General features: G+C 40.4%; 1 protein-coding gene across 1 annotated transcript in view; it reads right to left on the reverse strand.

Moving 5' to 3' along the window:
- Positions 1-17,940, reverse strand: part of RAPGEF5 (Rap guanine nucleotide exchange factor 5) — a 225,865-nt gene that overhangs the window by 97,270 nt on the left and 110,655 nt on the right. Inside the window, exons 8-9 of the mRNA XM_042919932.1 lie at positions 16,681-16,754; positions 4,348-4,473 (exon numbers count right to left, since the gene is read on the reverse strand). Coding sequence (XP_042775866.1) covers positions 4,348-4,473; positions 16,681-16,754 — 200 coding nt within the window. The remainder of the gene's footprint in view (positions 1-4,347; positions 4,474-16,680; positions 16,755-17,940) is intronic.

Raw genomic sequence — 17,940 nt, forward strand, 5'->3', positions numbered from 1 at the left:
GACTTGAGTCCACTCTAGCCCAGCTGTCACATCACACTTCACCTCTGCTGTAACAGAGAATCCTGTTTCCCTGGGTGTAAATCCTTCTTCTAACTTCTGTGTATCTCTCTGGAGATTATCAACACTGTCTCCTTATATCTCAGTTACCTGTGTCATTGTCTTCTCTCTACAACCTGACTGTACTTCTTCAGGGTAGAAGCCACCATAGTTATTCTGAATCCCCTAGGACACCGGCTTTAATAAAGGTATATGGAATGAATAAATGATCAAGAGGATTCTAAAATAACAGCTTAGTAATGCCAACTCAGATTACATGGGTCAAGAGAGCATCCCTAAAATCACAGGTAATTCTGAACAAGGCGCACACATCATTGCAGGAAATGCCAAAGCTTTGGCTAAATTAATTTTAATTATTAAAATTAAAATCAGTTACTTTTGTGGCTACCAGAGACTGTCTGCCCAAGGTATTTTCCAATGGTCTGGTATGAGAAGATGGTTTATGCGGTTCCCATGCTGTAAGCCAGAACACTGACCCAACAATTTGCCAGGGAGATAAACACTGAGTGCTCTAGATACTCAGGTGTCTGTGTCTCAGACACCTGAAACATACTGCAAGGAAACAAAGCAAGGTAAATGTCTTGTAGCTTTTCACCAAAGGTGACCAACCATTCTAATGCTAAACAGAATATTCTCATGTCTACCACTATACCAAAGAAGCCTTAATAAAAACTTAAAAAATGCTTAATATAACACACATTCTTACCCCGCACCCCTCGCCATCACCAGCCATCAAATACTGCCAGTTTTACCATCTCAGTGACTCCTGTCATCTACAGCCTTCTTATTTCCAAAGCCACCACCTTGGTTCAGGCTTTCACCTTTCACTGACTCACTATCATAGTTTTCTAAGGATTCTCTCCAACACTTTCCTCTTTTCCACTCATTTTTTCCTCTAAGCCAATGCCAGAAAGATCTTAGGAAGACCGCACCTGATTGTGCCACACTTCCCTTCATTGATGGCTTCCCTTTGCCAGAAAGGCAAGCCTAAACTCCTTTCAGTGCCTTATGAGGTCTTACACAAATGAATCGTAACCTCTCTTACAGCCCACTCCCCTTCATTCCCCATGAATCGCCCAGGGCTCAAGTCATGTGTCTTTTGCTAGTCCTGTGACTTCGAGGCTCTTCCCTGTCAAACTGTGCTGTGACCATTAGCCTTCCAAGTCAAGCCTGAACGTCCCCATTTGGTAACATGTGCCCCTTCCTCTGTTAATATAATCAGATTAAGATGGGGAAATATGATGTCTACATAAGAGGTAATTTCTTTAAAGAGTTGATGACCCAATGTTAATCCCACTATCATCATGTTTAGAAGAAATAACCAACTTCCGTCCCCTTCTTCAAGTTCTCACATCATAATTTTCAACACTTAGTAATGAGCGTTGCTTAATTTTACTTACAGCTTGTTAATATAAAATAAGAAAACCAAGTGCTTCCTGAGAAACTTGTGCTGATTATACATTTGAATATTTTTCTTTCAGAAATACCTTGGCAAAAGCACAGTGAAGTGTTTCTCTAATTGCATGCATTTATAATAATGGCATTGACCAGTTTAAGAAAATATTAGAAATGTCCTACCCAGAAAGCTCTAAGCTCCTATTTGTAACAAGATGTGCCAGCAACAAAAGCTTTACTCTTTTTCTATTCAGTAGTACTTTAAGAAGGAGCTGTTTCATTTTGGCACTATGCATTTAAAGGGATGTGGTATTCTAGAAGTGTAGAAGCAGTGTAGTTTAGTTTAAAAAAAAAAATCAATGGGTAACTTAGATTCTAACTCAAATTTCACCATTGTCTACTTAAATAACTTTGGCCCCGGAATGGTAGATGACGTAGCTGAAGCATTTTAAAATCGTAAAAGAAAGGAAATCTGTATCTAACTCCGGGGCTTAGTCATTATTGTTACTGTTGTAAAAGAAGAAACTGTGGGCCTACGTTTACATTAAGTAAATGACCGTTTCCTCCATACATACTGCGTGTTCTCCCCAGGTTTTCATGAGCCAGAGCAGATGACTGCCACTGAAAAGAGATTGAGGGCAGGGAGCACAGTGAACTCAGAGTGCAAGCCAATGTGTATACAGCTCTATCAAATGCTCAAGATGTAAATGAGCAAGATAATCGACCAGATGGGTTTTTTTTTTGCTAATACATTACTGCAAAAAGTATAAGCATCTAGTGTCAAATAATCCATAGAGTAGAGCCCTGTTAAATATCAGCTTGCAGAGCAGATCAGTTCATCTGCTGTCATCTTGCATGGAGGGACATGGCAGAATGGCTGAGATTATGTTCATCACTAAGGAGGAAAGATCCTGAATATTCACCTCTCCTTACTCTAAACTGCAGTAGGTGAGGTCTAGTAGCAAAGGCCATAATGCCAATGTTTATTTATACACCTTTTTTCTCTCAGGGACATAAGTACTTCAGAGCTGGTAATGCATCCATATTACGACATTCATGCAAAAAGTAACAAACCTTAGTGTTCTATTTTACGATCTTAAAATGAAGGATTAAAGAGAACAGAGAGTAGATAACCATAAGCAAAGCTGTAAATCTTATACCACTAAATTTCTATCCTAAGTTACAAGTCTTTACAATTACCAGCACCAAGTTCAGATTTCACTTATATATTTAGAGGATATGATAGTCTCATTAACGGTAACTATAATATTCTGGATTCAATTAAATGCAAGGCAAATGCAATACAGCTATCTTTTTAAATAAGCCTAAAGTTGTTTGAGGCATAAGGCTGATGATTTCTAGCCGTGGTTAAGTGGCACTCTATCTGTCTGACTTTAAAAGTTCTTGCCCTACCCTCAGGCTGTCGCTGTTCCACTGAACTGAATATGCAATTCACTGTAATACATATCATTCATTTTAAGGACCACTAGGAAAGATAAATGCTCACAGTTAAACCAGGTTGTGTTTTCATATGACCAATCATTAAGACTTATCCTGATTTCAGAGATGCTAAAATGTGGAGGAAACATGCAATTTGAAATCAGCAAAATATGGTAAATGAAAACTGTTGCTCTTCCAATTTAAATCAACCAAAAGAAACAATGTTTTGAGAAGCTTAAGTCACACACTAATCCCAAATATTCTAAGGACATGGCGGAGATTAAGAGTCAGTCTTTGACAGAGTCATCCTTCAGGGTGCTTTTAACAATTTAAACAAGTCCCTGAATTTTTCAATAGTCCCTAGTGAACTGAAGGCTCCTGACATGTCCACTCTCACTTAAAGTCAATGGTCCCCCTGAATAGCTCAGTTACGAGGCTTTGAAAGTGCTTAATCATACTCCCCCTCAAGACACCACTTGTTATGATGTGATGTTGCAGTCAGAGATGTGTTATGTTGACCTAAACAGCCTCCCACGCTTGAACATCTCACCTCCTCTCCTGCTCAGTAAAAATCTGACATTTGTGCTCATGGCCTTGGAGAAGAGAAGGCATGAAGCAATTTTTCCCCTTTGGAAAGGGTTGAAAATAAAATTCCAAGGGAAAATTAAAATCAGAGGGAGACATGTTTATAAGCACTGAGGAATTTTCCCCTTCATGAACAATCCGGGATAGTTGAGCACTGGGAGCGAAGTCTTACAAACAACAACACAAAGTCAGCAGACAACAATGCATAGCAGAAGAAAGTGGTGCCATTGTTGCCCTGGCCTGACGGAAGGCATCTCAGTTCTAAGGCTCAGTCTGAATGACGGCTTTCAGGAGAACCGAGCACAGCGTCCCTTTCCTCCAGTTTAACTACAACTGAACAGTGTAACTTTTGTTGGAACACAAACATTCAGAAGATACTGGGAAAACTCTTCTTCTGACTCCCCCACTCCGGGGGAACCATCTATAATCTGTTACTCTGCTCTCATTTATTTCTACTAACTCAGGATACATCTGTTTGCTAACTAGACCCACCCCGGACTCAACATAGAAGTACATAGGAATATACTTTCAAAATTCATACCCCACAAACTGTCTGATGGGCTGACATTCCCAAAGTCAAACTCGAAAGACATCAAATCAAAATCATAAATAGACATGCATTTGTACTTGCTTACATGTGTTCTTATATTTCTATGTGATTTACTTTTGGGAAGAGTTCTCTTATAAATCCAGTGTTATGAACGGCTGGCTTAGAGTTTTGAGCAGCTGTCATTTTTACCAAGGAGTATGCTTTTGGGGGGAAAAAACAAAACTAAAGAATTTAAAATATTTTTTTCCTTCAAACATACAATGAGGCGGAAACATTTTTCACCCCTTCAAGCCTGCATCCCCAAGAGAAAAAGGGCTTACGTGTTCAGATTTCTCCTGTTCCTTTTTGTCTGTCTGCAAAAACTGACAGTTTTCTCTTGCCAGCTTCTGAACCAGTTCAATTCGTCCGATGTCATCTCTCTCCTGGAGTTTGCACATCACTCCTGCCTTAAGAGTTGGAGAAAAAGCGAAGATATACTTAAATCCACAGTCCCAGGACATGACACCACTGGAAAATTCGCTTTATGATAAGCTCATCTCCTCTGTCGCCTGGAGTAAAGCATGGTCTTGGTAAAATATTTTGCCTTTGCAAAGTTGAAACTGTATTATTTTAACCTAGGAACGCCACAGCAAAAGTCTTCAAGTTGAGATCGTGTATCAGTCTACTTTAAGAGAGTGAAGGGCAGAGCAAACTAAATCATTTGCTACTGAAGTGTGCTCCTGGTATGCCACTATTTGTTCCTGACAGCCCGTTTCCTGTTACATAAGCAAAGCCTCACAAGAGGTTAAAAACTCATGGGAAAGTTAGCCAGGAACCACTCTGACAAAAAAGGGTGAAATGATACAGAGTACTAAAAATACCAGTACACAAACTCCTAATTCTTTTACTCGACCAGATTATTCCATGTATAAACACACGGTGAACGAGAAGATCACACGATTTTTTTTTCACAGCTGGAAAGTTACTATGGGGCATTAGGAAAACATCTTCAATGTCGCATGAAATATGGTAAAAAAAAAAAAAAAAAGTTTATTAAAAATAAACTGGAAAAAGAAAGCTTAAAATGTCATCAGGGATTGGAAATGATCCATAAAGTATCACATTTTTTTTGCCAAAGTACCTAAGTAAAAATAATATGAAGGAGGATAATCTAGGACTTTTATTAGAAAACAAGTGTGTTCATTATAACACAAATTATGAACTGTTCCTGCTCAAATTCTTTAAAAAATGGTTCATAGTGACATATCAGAAAATGATCTAATGAAATCTGAAGTTACTCTTGCCAGGAACAGTCAAAATTTTGGATTCTTGTTTTATCTAGTACAACCTACAGGATTTGAATGGACTTAGCAACAGGACCAAATATGGAGAAGGGGACAACAAGGATGCTCAACCTTATGGTCTTCATGGTTTGTGGAAAAGATATCCATTTTGTTGAGTGGGTATTGAAGAAATGGGACCATCCATGCCAAACAATGACTACATCTCTATTCCCACAGGCAAGGATAGCTTATCTAGCAGTTTCTCCAACAACTAGGAAGAAAACAAAAAAATCCTTCACGTGGCCCAAATCAGATTCCCAGGGGACAGCAAGTGGAACTGCTCTACGAAAGTCAACGATTTATTTTTAAAACATCCCTCACAAGTGGTCCTCCAGTTCATTTCCAAGACTTCCTTGCAAAGGGATCGCTGGTTGTCTTCAGACAGCCTTTGCACTGTTAGAGACCCACAACTGTCAGAAAGTCCCTTACCACACTAAACTCTGAAATCATTCAACTTCAACCTATGAAGACTAGTTTTACCTTTAAAAGCAACCAAAACTAGGTCTATTTCACTTTCTTTTTCGACAGAGACAGTGCAAGTTGGGGAGGGGCAGAGAGAGGGAGAGGGAGAAAATCCCAAGTAGACTCCCCACTGCCAACACAGAGCCCAACCAGGGGCTCAAACTCATGACCTGAGCCAAAACCAAGCGTTAGATACTTAACCAACCGAGCCACCTGAAACTAGGTCTATTTCTTATCCAATATGACAATCTTTCAAATACTTAAACACCAGTATTTATTATATCCTTTTAATATTGTCCATATATAACCACCCCACCCCCCAGCTCCTAATTTTATTCATTCATTCACTTACCCAACAGTAACTTCGTTATGTGAGTAACAAACATAAGTCAGGAACTACAAGTTCTAGGAATATAGCACTGAACCACCATAACAAAAAAGCCCCACAGGCCATGAATCTTACATTCACTAGGGGATGAGGATTATGTAACATATATCGGATGGTAAGATATGATACGATAGAAAATAAAGCAAGGCAAGGGAGTAGAAGAAATGACTGGAGGTGTTATAAAGACAGGTGTGTCAGGGAAGGATTCTTTAGTAAAATGAGATTTGAATGGAAATCTCAAAGAAGCAAGGAAGAGGGGCACCTGGGTGGCTCAGTCAGTTGAGCATCTCATTCTTGATTTCAGCTCATGTCATGATCTCACAATTGGTGAGTTAGAGCTCCACATCTGGCTCTGTGCTGACAGTGCAGAGCCTGCTTGGGATTCTCATCCTCTCTCTCTCTCTCTCTCTCTCTCTCTCTCTCTCTCTCCCCCCCTCTCTGCCCCTCCCCTCCTCACACACTCTCTCAAAATAAACCAACTTAAAAAAAAAAATAAAGGAAGCAAGGAAGAGTGTTCCAGGCAGAGGAATACAAGTGCAAGGGCCCTGAGGCTTGGATGTGCTTGGCATGTTGAGGGAAAAGCAACAAGAATGGCTTGTTGTTCAGCATGGCCGAAGCAGAGTTGGTAAGGGGGGGTCTCTGAAACTGCCAAAGAGGTGATGCGGGACCGCATCACATTGTTTCCATACGGGCTGGGTAGGGGGTTTGGTTTCTTTTTCTGAATGAAATGGAAATCCTTTAGAAGGTTTTGAATGTAGGAATGGCATCATCTGACTTACATTTTAACAAGATCATCCTGTCTTTTGGGTTGAGAAAACACTGTTGGGTGGGGAGAAGTAGCTGAAACCAGAAGACCCATAAGGGACTGGTTTTCAGAGAAGAGAAGTCTTGGAAATTTTAGTGGTGGAACTGGTGAGAAATGGTTAGAATTTGAATATTTTCCAAAGGTAGGGCAGCAACTGGGTTTAGCCTGACCAACTGGGAGGGTAGGGTTGTCATTTACTGAGATTGGGAAGACTGGGGAGGAAGATAGCCCTGAGGTATCTAAGTGCTGTTGCCTGGTTGGCCACTTGGTGGCTAAGAGGGGAAGTCCAGGCTGGTGACAGGAATTTGGGAGACATCAGTGTACACAGTATTTAAAACCCGAGGAATAAGAGAGGTTACAATGCAGTGATGTAAACAAAGATAACAAGGAATCCGGGAACTGAGTCCCATGTTTGGATGCTGGAAAGATGAGTAGTCAGGAAACGGGACTAAGAAGGAGAGGCTCCAGGAGGAGACCCTGGGGAGTAGTGAAGGGGTTTCAAGGAGAAGGCAAAGGAAAACTGTATCAAATGTTGCTACAATATCAAATAAGATGGATTGAAACAGACACTGAATTTGACAGCAATAATTGGTGACTTTGAATAGAGCTTTTGTTTTGTTTTGTTTGTTTGGTTTTTTTGGGAACAAAATGGTGGTAGGGAAAGAAGTTGTATTAGCCTGGGTTCAAAAGAGAGTGACAACTCCTCTGAATTGTTACAAGCAACAGGATACTAGCTAAACAGTGATCGTTTGCTTGCTTGTTTACAGTGATAGATATGTTGGCCTTTTAATCTTTATTAGAAATCATCCATCATGGAGGGAAATTTGATGATGCAGGAAGGAGAGAGGGCATTTTTAGGAGTCGTGTCCTTCAGACACGAAGAGAGCATCACGATCTACTCTCAGCGGGAGGATGGTGAATATGTCACTCACCAACGCAGGAGGGCAGGTGAAGTACAGGGTAAATAGGTAGGCTGGCACATTTCATAGTGGGAAAATGGGGAAATTCCTTTCTGAAGGCTTCTATTTCCCAGAAAAAGAAGTCAAGTTATCGGCTGAGAGTAGGGCCTGTGAGAAGATGTGGAGGCATGATGAGAAAAGAAAGCATGTAATGGTCGTTTCAGTTGCAAAGTTTGGCCAACTTTTTTTTGTAAAGGGCCAGAGTGTCAATGTTCCAGGCTTAGTGGGCAATGTGGTCTCTGATGCAACTACCCAATTCTGCAGTTTTAGTGCAAAAGCAGAAGACACAATAGGTGAGTGAGCACATCTGTGTTCTAATAACGCTTTATTTACAAAAACAGGGAGCAGACTGTAGTTTACCCACTGACTTAAGAGGAAACAGGACAAGAGAGGCAGAATCAGACAGTCAAGCATTGCAAAGGGCCCCCTTGATTTTATTGTTAGATCCTTTTACCCATCCTAGCCATCCTCCTTGGAGGATATTTCTGTTTGTCAGGATTTTAATGGAGCCCATAACCTGACACAACACTATATGGGCTGATCTTGAAGAGGCACTTTTAATCAATAACAGAGAAAGTATAAGAGGATCAGTGGTGTTAAATATCCTCCTTTAAACTAAAAAGAAAAGGAAACTTTGGGGGGAATTCCTATACACAAATGATTAGCATCCTTTAAATGCTTTGACACTTAAAGGACTAAGTTTGTGTTAGTTACAAAATTCATTTCTGTTAGCCAGCTAGAATTTCTTCTTTCTCCATCCACATCATCCTCACGGTGTTTAACATACTGTCTTGTTAGTGGAGAGAGGCGGCTCATGACCCTGTGACATTGGGACCTGCCCTGTGGTTGTTTATTCAGTAGCATGATGGATTAATCCTAATCTTTCTCTGCTCCCCAGTGCGGTGCCCTGTACAAAAGAGGGTGTGTGTGCAGATGGGGCCAGGAAGGGGGATACACAAGAGGAAAATGTCTTGGGACTAAGTAGACACACAGGACTGAACCTGTTACTTCTTACCAACACAGGTGCCAAAGTTAACTGGGCTAAGCTCCCATGTGCTCTGATTTGAAGAGTCTTTCCTTTGTCTGTGGGTCCCATATATGTTTTTTAAATGACTGATAACATCAGGGTGGAACCGTGTAGAGAAAACTTAGAGACCTTGACTATTTCTTGGGGTACTTGGGAACATGAGTTTTTAAGCAACTCTGAACATTTTTTATCATATGCATAGGATTCTAAATACAGACTTTTCTTTAATAAGTAAATCTCATTTTTTTTACCTTTTTTTTAATTAAAAAAAATTTTTTTTTAAACATTTATTTATTTTTGAGACAGAGAGAGACAGAGCATGAACAGGGGAGGGTCAGAGAGAGAGGGAGACACAGAATCTGAAACAGGCTCCAGGCTCTGAGCAGTCAGCACAGAGCCCGACACGGGGCTCGAACTCACATACCGCGAGATCGTGACCTGGGCCAAAGTCGGACGCTTAACCGACTGAGCCACCCAGGCGCCCCTTTTTTTTTTTACCTTTTTAAAAATGTTTATTTATTCATTTTGAGAGAGAGTGTGTGTGACAGCAGGAGAAGGGCAGAGAAAGAGGGAGAGAGTGAATCCCAAGTAGGCTTCGAGCTGCCAGCACAGAGCCCAATGTGGGGCTCGAGCCCATGAACCATAAGATCATGACATGAGGCAAAATCAAGAGCCAGACACTTCACCAACTGAGCCACCCAGGTGCCCTTAATGAGGAAATACATTTTTATTAGAGCCAGATACTTGGGTGCAGAAATTATGTATTTTAAACACAAAATGCTGTTACTTAAGAAAATGGGTTCCTAAGCAACTTAATTATTTCATATTTATAATTAAAACATCATATAATTAAAAAAGGAATATTGATGTCTTGATTTTCTGCTTTCTGCATAATTTCTAGGTACATTTTCGTAAAATCATCAATTCTACAACAGTGCTTCCATAACTGTCAAAAAAGGCTTTCAAGGAAGGTTATGAATGCTTCTTCATTCCCTGGAGAACTTGCAGCTCTGAGGGATGCCCATATATTCTAGATAGTTTCTAAGGTAGTCTTCTTGGGAAGTACCACACTATGCCAGATGTTCTCTGGGGCTCTCTTTCACAGCTCTGTAATTTAGTAATTTAATTCAAAAAACTCCATGAATTTATTAATATATTTTGGGAGCTTTGTTATGGCAGGAGAAGCAAGATAAGTAACAGCCCTTGATCTAGACTTTCACATTCTTGAACTACTTAATTTGTCTATACGAAATTAATTATAAACAGTTTACCTAACATTGCTAAAGCAGAAAAAAAAAGATTAATCTGTAACCGTCAGAAGAGTTATTTAAAAGTCTTATTTCAAGGTCTGCTTTGAAAAAAAATCTCTGTAATGTATAATTAAAGCTATTCATATGATTTTCAGTATTTGAGGAGAGAAATGTTATGAATGTAAATTAAAGTCTGTTTCCTTTGCAAATGGAGTCCTAAAAATGTTAGGTCCCTTCTTTCAGTGGTAAAATGAAGCTTGGACAGGATTCTGTCAGGAAAGGTTACAAGGATGATACATGAATAACCCACATGACAAAAGGTGAAAGAGCACAGGTTATGTATGAAAACATCATCTGCATTATCTTGACTTTAAAAATTACTTACTCTAAAACACTGAGATCAAACATCATGCAAAAGAGAAGGAAAACCAGGATCAAAGAGTCCACTTTTCAAGTAAGCACTTTTGCAACGCCAGAATGCTACTTAATATGAATTCAAGGTGTTTGGATAAATACTTATTCATTACTACATAATGGGGTCATTTCTTTAACAATTAAATGTCACACAGAAATTCATAAAATAATTTTTTTTTTGCTACTTTAAACAGAAAACTCAAATGATAAAACACTGATGGGTTGGGACAATATATTACATGACTCAACTGTACGTATCTATTTCCTAAACAACAAATATTAAGAATCCTTCGGGGGTCTAGGTAGCTCAGTTGGTTGGGCGACTGACTTTGGCTCAGGTCATGATCTCACAGTTCGTGAGTTCGAGCCCCGCATTAGGCTCTGTGCTGACAGCTCAGAGCTTCAGGTTCTGTGTCTTCCCTCTCTCTACCCCTCTGCTGCTCACGCTCTGTGTCTCTCTGTCTCTGAATAATAAATAAACGTTAAAAAAAATTAAAAAAAAAAAATCCTTTCCAGGAAAATTCAGAAGACAATTCACACTAAATAATAATAGTAATAATAATAATAAGAAGAAGATTAATAACAAATAAAATATAATAAATATATTAAATATATATTAATACTGTAACGTAATATGCAATATATAATAGAAGATATTATATAGTAATTAACTAATTATAGTATTTATTATATAAGGATATATTAAATATCCTAATAAATAACAAATTTACAAATTACTAATAATGGTATTTTATTTTGTAGGGCAGCAGGTATTCATTTCATAAATTCAGAGAGAGAAAGAAAACTATGAAAATTTCTTCTTTGTTGGGATAGAAAAATCTATCTTTTTTAAAAAAGTGTATTTATTTATTTTGAAAGAGAGACAGAGCAAGCAAGTAGGGAGAGGCACAGAGAGAGGGAGAGAATCCCAAGCAAGCCTCACACTGCCAACTCAGAGCCCGAGGTGGGGCTCAAATCCTCAAACCATGAGATCATGACCTGGGCTGAAGGCAGATGCTTAACTGACTAAGCCATCCAGGCACCCCCCAAAATTTGTCTTTTGATAATGTAAAAACACACCCTTTCCTTTGGGAAAGGGACAAGCTGCATCCACAGTGAAAAGTGCATGTGATAGATGCCCAGGGCATCACTAGCACAGGCCTGAGACCCCATGCTGGGGCATCACAGAGCCTCAGAAATGATTCAGTAACTCTTGGTTACTGTACAGGTGATGCACCAAGTTCAGAGAGGTTCATTTCTCTGGTCCTCCTCTTTTCTGCAATTACATGTGTTAAAAAAACACTTTTTGATTGGACAGACCCATCCTATACAAACACTATATGAAACTACATCCTGCCAGAGCATAGTGCGAGTAGGGAAGGAGGCAGAAACCTTATTATATGGACTTAATAACTATTATTTCCCTCAAATATTTTCAGGGGCACCTGGGTGGCTCAGTCGGTTGGGTACCCACTTTGACTCAGGTCATGATCTCATGGCTTATGAGTTTGAGCCCTCTGTCGGGCTCTGTGCTGACAGCTCAGAGCCTGGAGCCTGCTTGAGATTCTGTGTCTCCCTCTTTCTCTGTCCCTCCCCCACTCACACTCGGGAGCATGCACACACACTCTCTCTCAAAAATAAACATTAAAAAAATTTTTTTTAATTTTCTTAATCTATTATACTGACATAATCTCTTCTGATAAAACTAAAAACTACATTGTCATACATTTACTTAGCTGATGAAGTCAAAGATTCATTGATTTCATATACTTGATTCCTTGAACTTTCAGACTAGAGTCAGGAGGACACCAGTATTTTGTCTTGTTTTGACCTGAAATTAAAGCTCCAGTTTGTAAACATTACTGACCATACTGCTAAGCTGGGCAGCAAAGTAGACAAATAACAAAGAAGAAAAAAAGGCAAATTCTAATAAATTTCAACATAAAGGATTTTGAGTGGTCATCTGTTTTCTATAATAGCTATTCCAGCCTTAAATAACAGCTTTCTTCAGTATATTAAAAAGAAGTCACATTTTGGCTATTGGAAAATTAATCATCAAATATTTGGCAATTACTGTACATAATTAACAGTTACCATCGCTTAATATTAAGATGATTGATACAAATGTAAGAGAGGAGACAACAAAAATAATTCCTGAATCCAGTGGTCAATGGCGACCTGAAGCAAAGCAAGAATTTCCAAAGTTCAATACATTATAAATTACTCATTGAAGATCTCATTAAGAGCCTGAAACCAGAACCTGGCAAAAATTCTATACATTTTCATTAAAAATCTTTAATCCTTTAGTCCTATATAAAGAGTGATAAAGAGGGGCACCTGGGTGGCTCAGTCAGTTGAGCGCCCGACTTCAGCTCAGATCATGATCTCACAGTTCGTGAGTTCGAGCCCCGCGTCGGGCTCTGTGCTGACAGCTCAGAGCCTGGAGCCTGCTTCGGATTCTGCGTCTCCCTCTCTCTGCCCCTTCCCCACTCATGCTCTATCTCTATCTCTCAAAAGTGAATAAACATTAAAAAAAATTGTATAAAAAAATAAAGAGTGATGAAGAATCAAGAGTTTAGATTGTTTCTCTATGTGTATGTATGTGTGTGAAGATAGCATATATAGAGAGAGACTAATACTGCAACCCAACCATGTCATATGCCTTAAATATTCAAACCAGAGAGCAATGTGATAGACGATGATAATGGTAACAACTCATAGAGGCTCACTTGTTTGAGTGCTTACTATGTGCCAAGTGCCACTCTGTCTCACATATATTCATCTAATCTTCAAAACAACTCAGCAATCATCCCCATTTTACAGATGTTAGAAAGGCGGTTTAGTATAGGCGTTGAAAGCCAGGATGTCAGAGCCAGACTGTCTTGGTCTGATTCCTGGCCCTGTCACTTACCAGCTCATCTGTGAAGTGGTGGTCAATACATTCCCTACTTCATAGGGTTCACTGTGGAGCGGAGAAAACAAAGAGCGTAGTAGAGTGTTTACGGCATCCGCATTGCTGCACAAGTGAACTCTCAATGCCATTTCAGTACAGGACTCTCTCGCCCAGGAGAGGAGAATAACTTGCCCAAGGTTACGGTGGCAGAGACCAGAGGAGAACCCAGGCGTCTGGCCCCGGAGGCTGCACTCCACACCTCCCATGTGCTGCCCAACATAGAAACTCTGATGTGCCAGGATTCCAGGCATTTTCTGTGCGGTATCATTTCAACCTCAAGACAACTTTATAATATCTCTGCTTTATAGAGGCGAAAATCAAGCATGCTGGTCACTTGCAGGGACTCTGCATGCAGGGACACTATGGTGACAACAATGCTGATGCTACCCTGCAGCAGCCCACAGGTTTAGCCGCTAAAGAACTTGTGAAAAAGCACAGGCTAGGAAGAAGGGCTGGGAAGCAAACCGAAGTCTACGTGCTCCCTTCACTCCACCCACACGTCACTGCATTAAAGTGGGAGTTTCTTAAGCAGGAAAGATATTTTTAGTAAGAAAAGGAGGAAAGGAGCTAACACATGAGGAGAGAACTAGAGTTTTATGGCAGGTGGGAAAGCTGTATACAAGACCCAGTCTTGCCATCTTAACCCTTTACATACCCAAAGTTTTCAACAGCGTGAGGGCATTTTTCCCATAGTGGCATACTTTGTCACAGATGCGGAGGGAGTCGGAAACCAATTTCTACTTAACTTGCTTAAAATATGCTCTGGAGGGAAGACTGCAATACGGTGAAATAGCACAGAGCATGGCACGTAGATACTCAATCCATTATATGTACATACACCGAACACCAAATTAATAATAACTTTTGGTGTCAAGGGCACACATGTGCACACACATACATTTATTTCTAATTCTGCCTTGGTGTCTGATGGTAAAATTCTCAAAGTTTTCTTTGAGCTCACCTACCTGACTTGAACTACTGAGGACTCTACTCAGAGCATTTGGAAAGACGGACCCGCAGACTCGAACTGAAAACTGGTGCTTGTACGGTGGTGGCAGGTCAGACTTTCTTAGACACATCAGATGAGGTGACAGCTGCCTTCCTTCCTCTGTGGCCCTGGCCTGTAACACCCACCATCATGCCTCCAGCCAACTTAACCTTTGCCTTTCAAACTAAACAGAATCTGTTCCCGATCTAATCATCAATTCACTGGTTTCTTTTGGTTTCATGATTTCATTCCTCTGAGCACCCTGCAGATGCGTAGTTACAACACTGTTGGAGAAGAAAATCACAAAATCCCAAAAAGCCAGGTCTGCGTATCCTCTTGAGACAAAGAAATAAAATTGCATTAAAACAGACCTTTGCCCACAGAGCGAGTTCAAAAACAAAAAAATGAGTAACAGTTTATGTTTAGAAATATCTGTCCCACTAATAATTTAATGATTTAAGAAACCTTTGAGGAAGTGTAGGATACACTAAGTTGGGGAATCCCTGACCAGGTTTCTTGAAAGCCTGAAATGCAATTTCGGCATGAACTTGAGGACTACAGCATTTTCAGTATGACCACATCAAAACAATTCCAAACAATTCCCTATATAAACTTACTGACACAGTACAGCCTATGCCATCTTGACTGAAAAGGCTAACGTAATTATTTTTTTTTCTATGGGAATGCAAATTGGTGCGGCCACTCTGGAAAACAGTGTGGAGGTTCCTCAAAAAATTAAAGATAGACCTACCCTATGACCCAGCAATAGCACTGCTAGGAATTTACCCAAGGGATACAGGAGTGCTGATGCATAGGGGCACTCATACCCCAATGTTTATAGCAGCACTCTCAACAATAGCCAAATTATGGAAAGAGCCCAAATGTCCATCAACTGATGAATGGATAAAGAAATTGTGGTTTATATACACAATGGAGTACTACGTGGCAATGAGAAAGAATGAAATATGGCCCTTTGTAGCAACGTGGATGGAACTGGAGAGTGTGATGCTAAGTGAAATAAGCCATACAGAGAAAGACAGATACCATATGGTTTCACTCTTATGTGGATCCTGAGAAACGTAACAGAAACCCATGGGGGAGGGGAAGGAAAAAAAAAAAAAAGAGGTTAGAGTGGGAGAGAGCCAAAGCATAAGAGACTGTTAAAAACTGAGAACAAACTGAGGGTTGATGGGGGGTGGGAGGGAGGGGTGGGTGATGGGTATTGAGGAGGGCACCTTTTGGGATGAGCACTGGGTGTTGTATGCAAACCAATTTGACAATAAATTTCATATATTGAAAAAAAATTTTTTTAATGTTTTACTCATTTTTGAGAGAGAGCGAGCACGTGAGTGGGGGAGGAGCAGAGAGAGAGGGAGACACAGAATCTGAAGCAGGCTCCAGGCTCTGAGTGGTCAGCACCAAGCCTGATGTGGGGCTCGAACTCACGGACCCTGAGATCATGACATGAGCTGAAGTCGGACACTTAACCGACTGAGCCACCCAGGTGCCCCATTAATGTAATTACTCTGACTACAATCAACAGATACAGAACTTGGAAGGTGAAGTGCAATGGGTCAAACCAAGCCAAGAATCTTCAAATGTTCTGATTTACATCAAGTTAGCAGCTGAGAGCACTAGGGTGGCTCAGGTCTTTATTCCTTGCGTTAGATGCTGGGCGTTGGCACAGAAAATTTGGCAGGTGAGGCGTCACACTCCTCTGTCTGGCCAAGCCCTGGCGGTCGACGCTGCCAGCTCACAGATTCTTCTCCGCCATCTCCAGGGGGTGGTGTGCTCTAAGGTGATCTCTCCCGCTCCTTCACTTACTTTCCTTGCTTTCTATGGGAAGTGGAGTATGTCTGCCTGTCTTTCCCTCCCTCATGAGTCAAATTATAAGTATCATTAACAATTTAGGGCCCTTCTTGTGAAATGCCTCTTTATCAAAAGCAAGCACTTTATTCTCAGTAGTATCACTATTTACAGAACACAGAAGGTCAAACCTGTATCATTTGCAAACCCCTGCGTTATCTCACAACTGTCAATGCAGACGACAAGGGTAACGAGGAACTGTCACAGAACTGATCATACCTGAGAATCTGGAACACCTTCAGCTTCTGCCACAATTACGTGTTTGTCACCATTGTCTTCATCTTGTTCAATTGCTTTAAGCAAAGAAAAAGAAAAGAAAAGGAATGTTAAAAACAATGTAGCATCATAAGAAAGCAGTTTTAGATAATTTCCTTTCAGATGGCAATTTGGCAAGAAAAAACAATGTTAGGGAGATTCACAAAACGTAAATATCAGTGCTATTTTTAATTATTTGGATGGAACTTTAATTGCGTCGGGCACTTCTCATGTACATTTTCTTGTTTATTAAATCAATGGCAGTGGAACAGTTTGCTCTCGTAGGTTCTTCACCTAAACCTGACCAGCATGTCAGTACTGTGCTTCATTCTAACGGGATTTAGGGTGTAGTTGAAGGCTTCTACCAAATTGATCTGAGAACAGTAATTTTTTTTAAACAATGTGGGTTTCTTGGCTGGTAGTTTACAGTCATATAATAAAGAAAGCATAATTGTATATTTAGACTGCTCAGTGCATTGTTACCACAAAATTCCAAACTGGGGAGTCTTGAATCTACCTCTGCTCCTGTATCTTCCCAGCATCTCCCTATCCAAGTCCTTATCAACCCTTCTGCACTCAGGCAACAACCTCCTAACACAAAGCTCTTGATTCCACCCTCTCCTTCATACAATCCAGCTGGGGCACAATTGCCAAAATAATCAGTCTCAAAATAATATAACAAGTACCATGCTTTGGTCTATATTATCGCTTATCTTATCAAGTATAAATTCCCTGTTTGTCATTGAAGGTCTTCCTTGAATTCTCTAGCTTCCTCCTATCCTGCAACTTCACACTGACATTCAATACAACCCTGATCCAGGTGGACCGACTTGATTATTTTGCTCTTTGTACAGTTGGCTCTTTCACCCTAAAAATATTTCCTGAGTGGTGACTGTGTGCCTGGTACTGAGGCTACTCCTGCGAGCAAGGCCAATAAACCCTGACTTCACGAAGTACACATCCTGGTTGGGAAGAGAGACAGTGAACAACAACAACTACTACTACAACTAACAATAACAATAACGGTAACGGTAACGATGATAACAGTAAAAATAGTAAGATGGCATTAGAGATCATGAGAAATGGGGCAATGACAGAAAACCGACAGGGAGAGGTCACACTTGAGGGAGGGAGGCAGGGATGGCAGTTCCCTGAAGAAGTGACACTTGGGGGGAGACCTCAAGGTTGAGATGGAGCCACCCATGGCAGGTGAGAGTGATAGTG

The sequence above is a fragment of the Panthera leo genome, chromosome A2 (assembly GCF_018350215.1).
Source record: "Panthera leo isolate Ple1 chromosome A2, P.leo_Ple1_pat1.1, whole genome shotgun sequence".
In the NCBI taxonomy this organism is placed as follows: Eukaryota; Metazoa; Chordata; class Mammalia; order Carnivora; family Felidae; genus Panthera; species Panthera leo.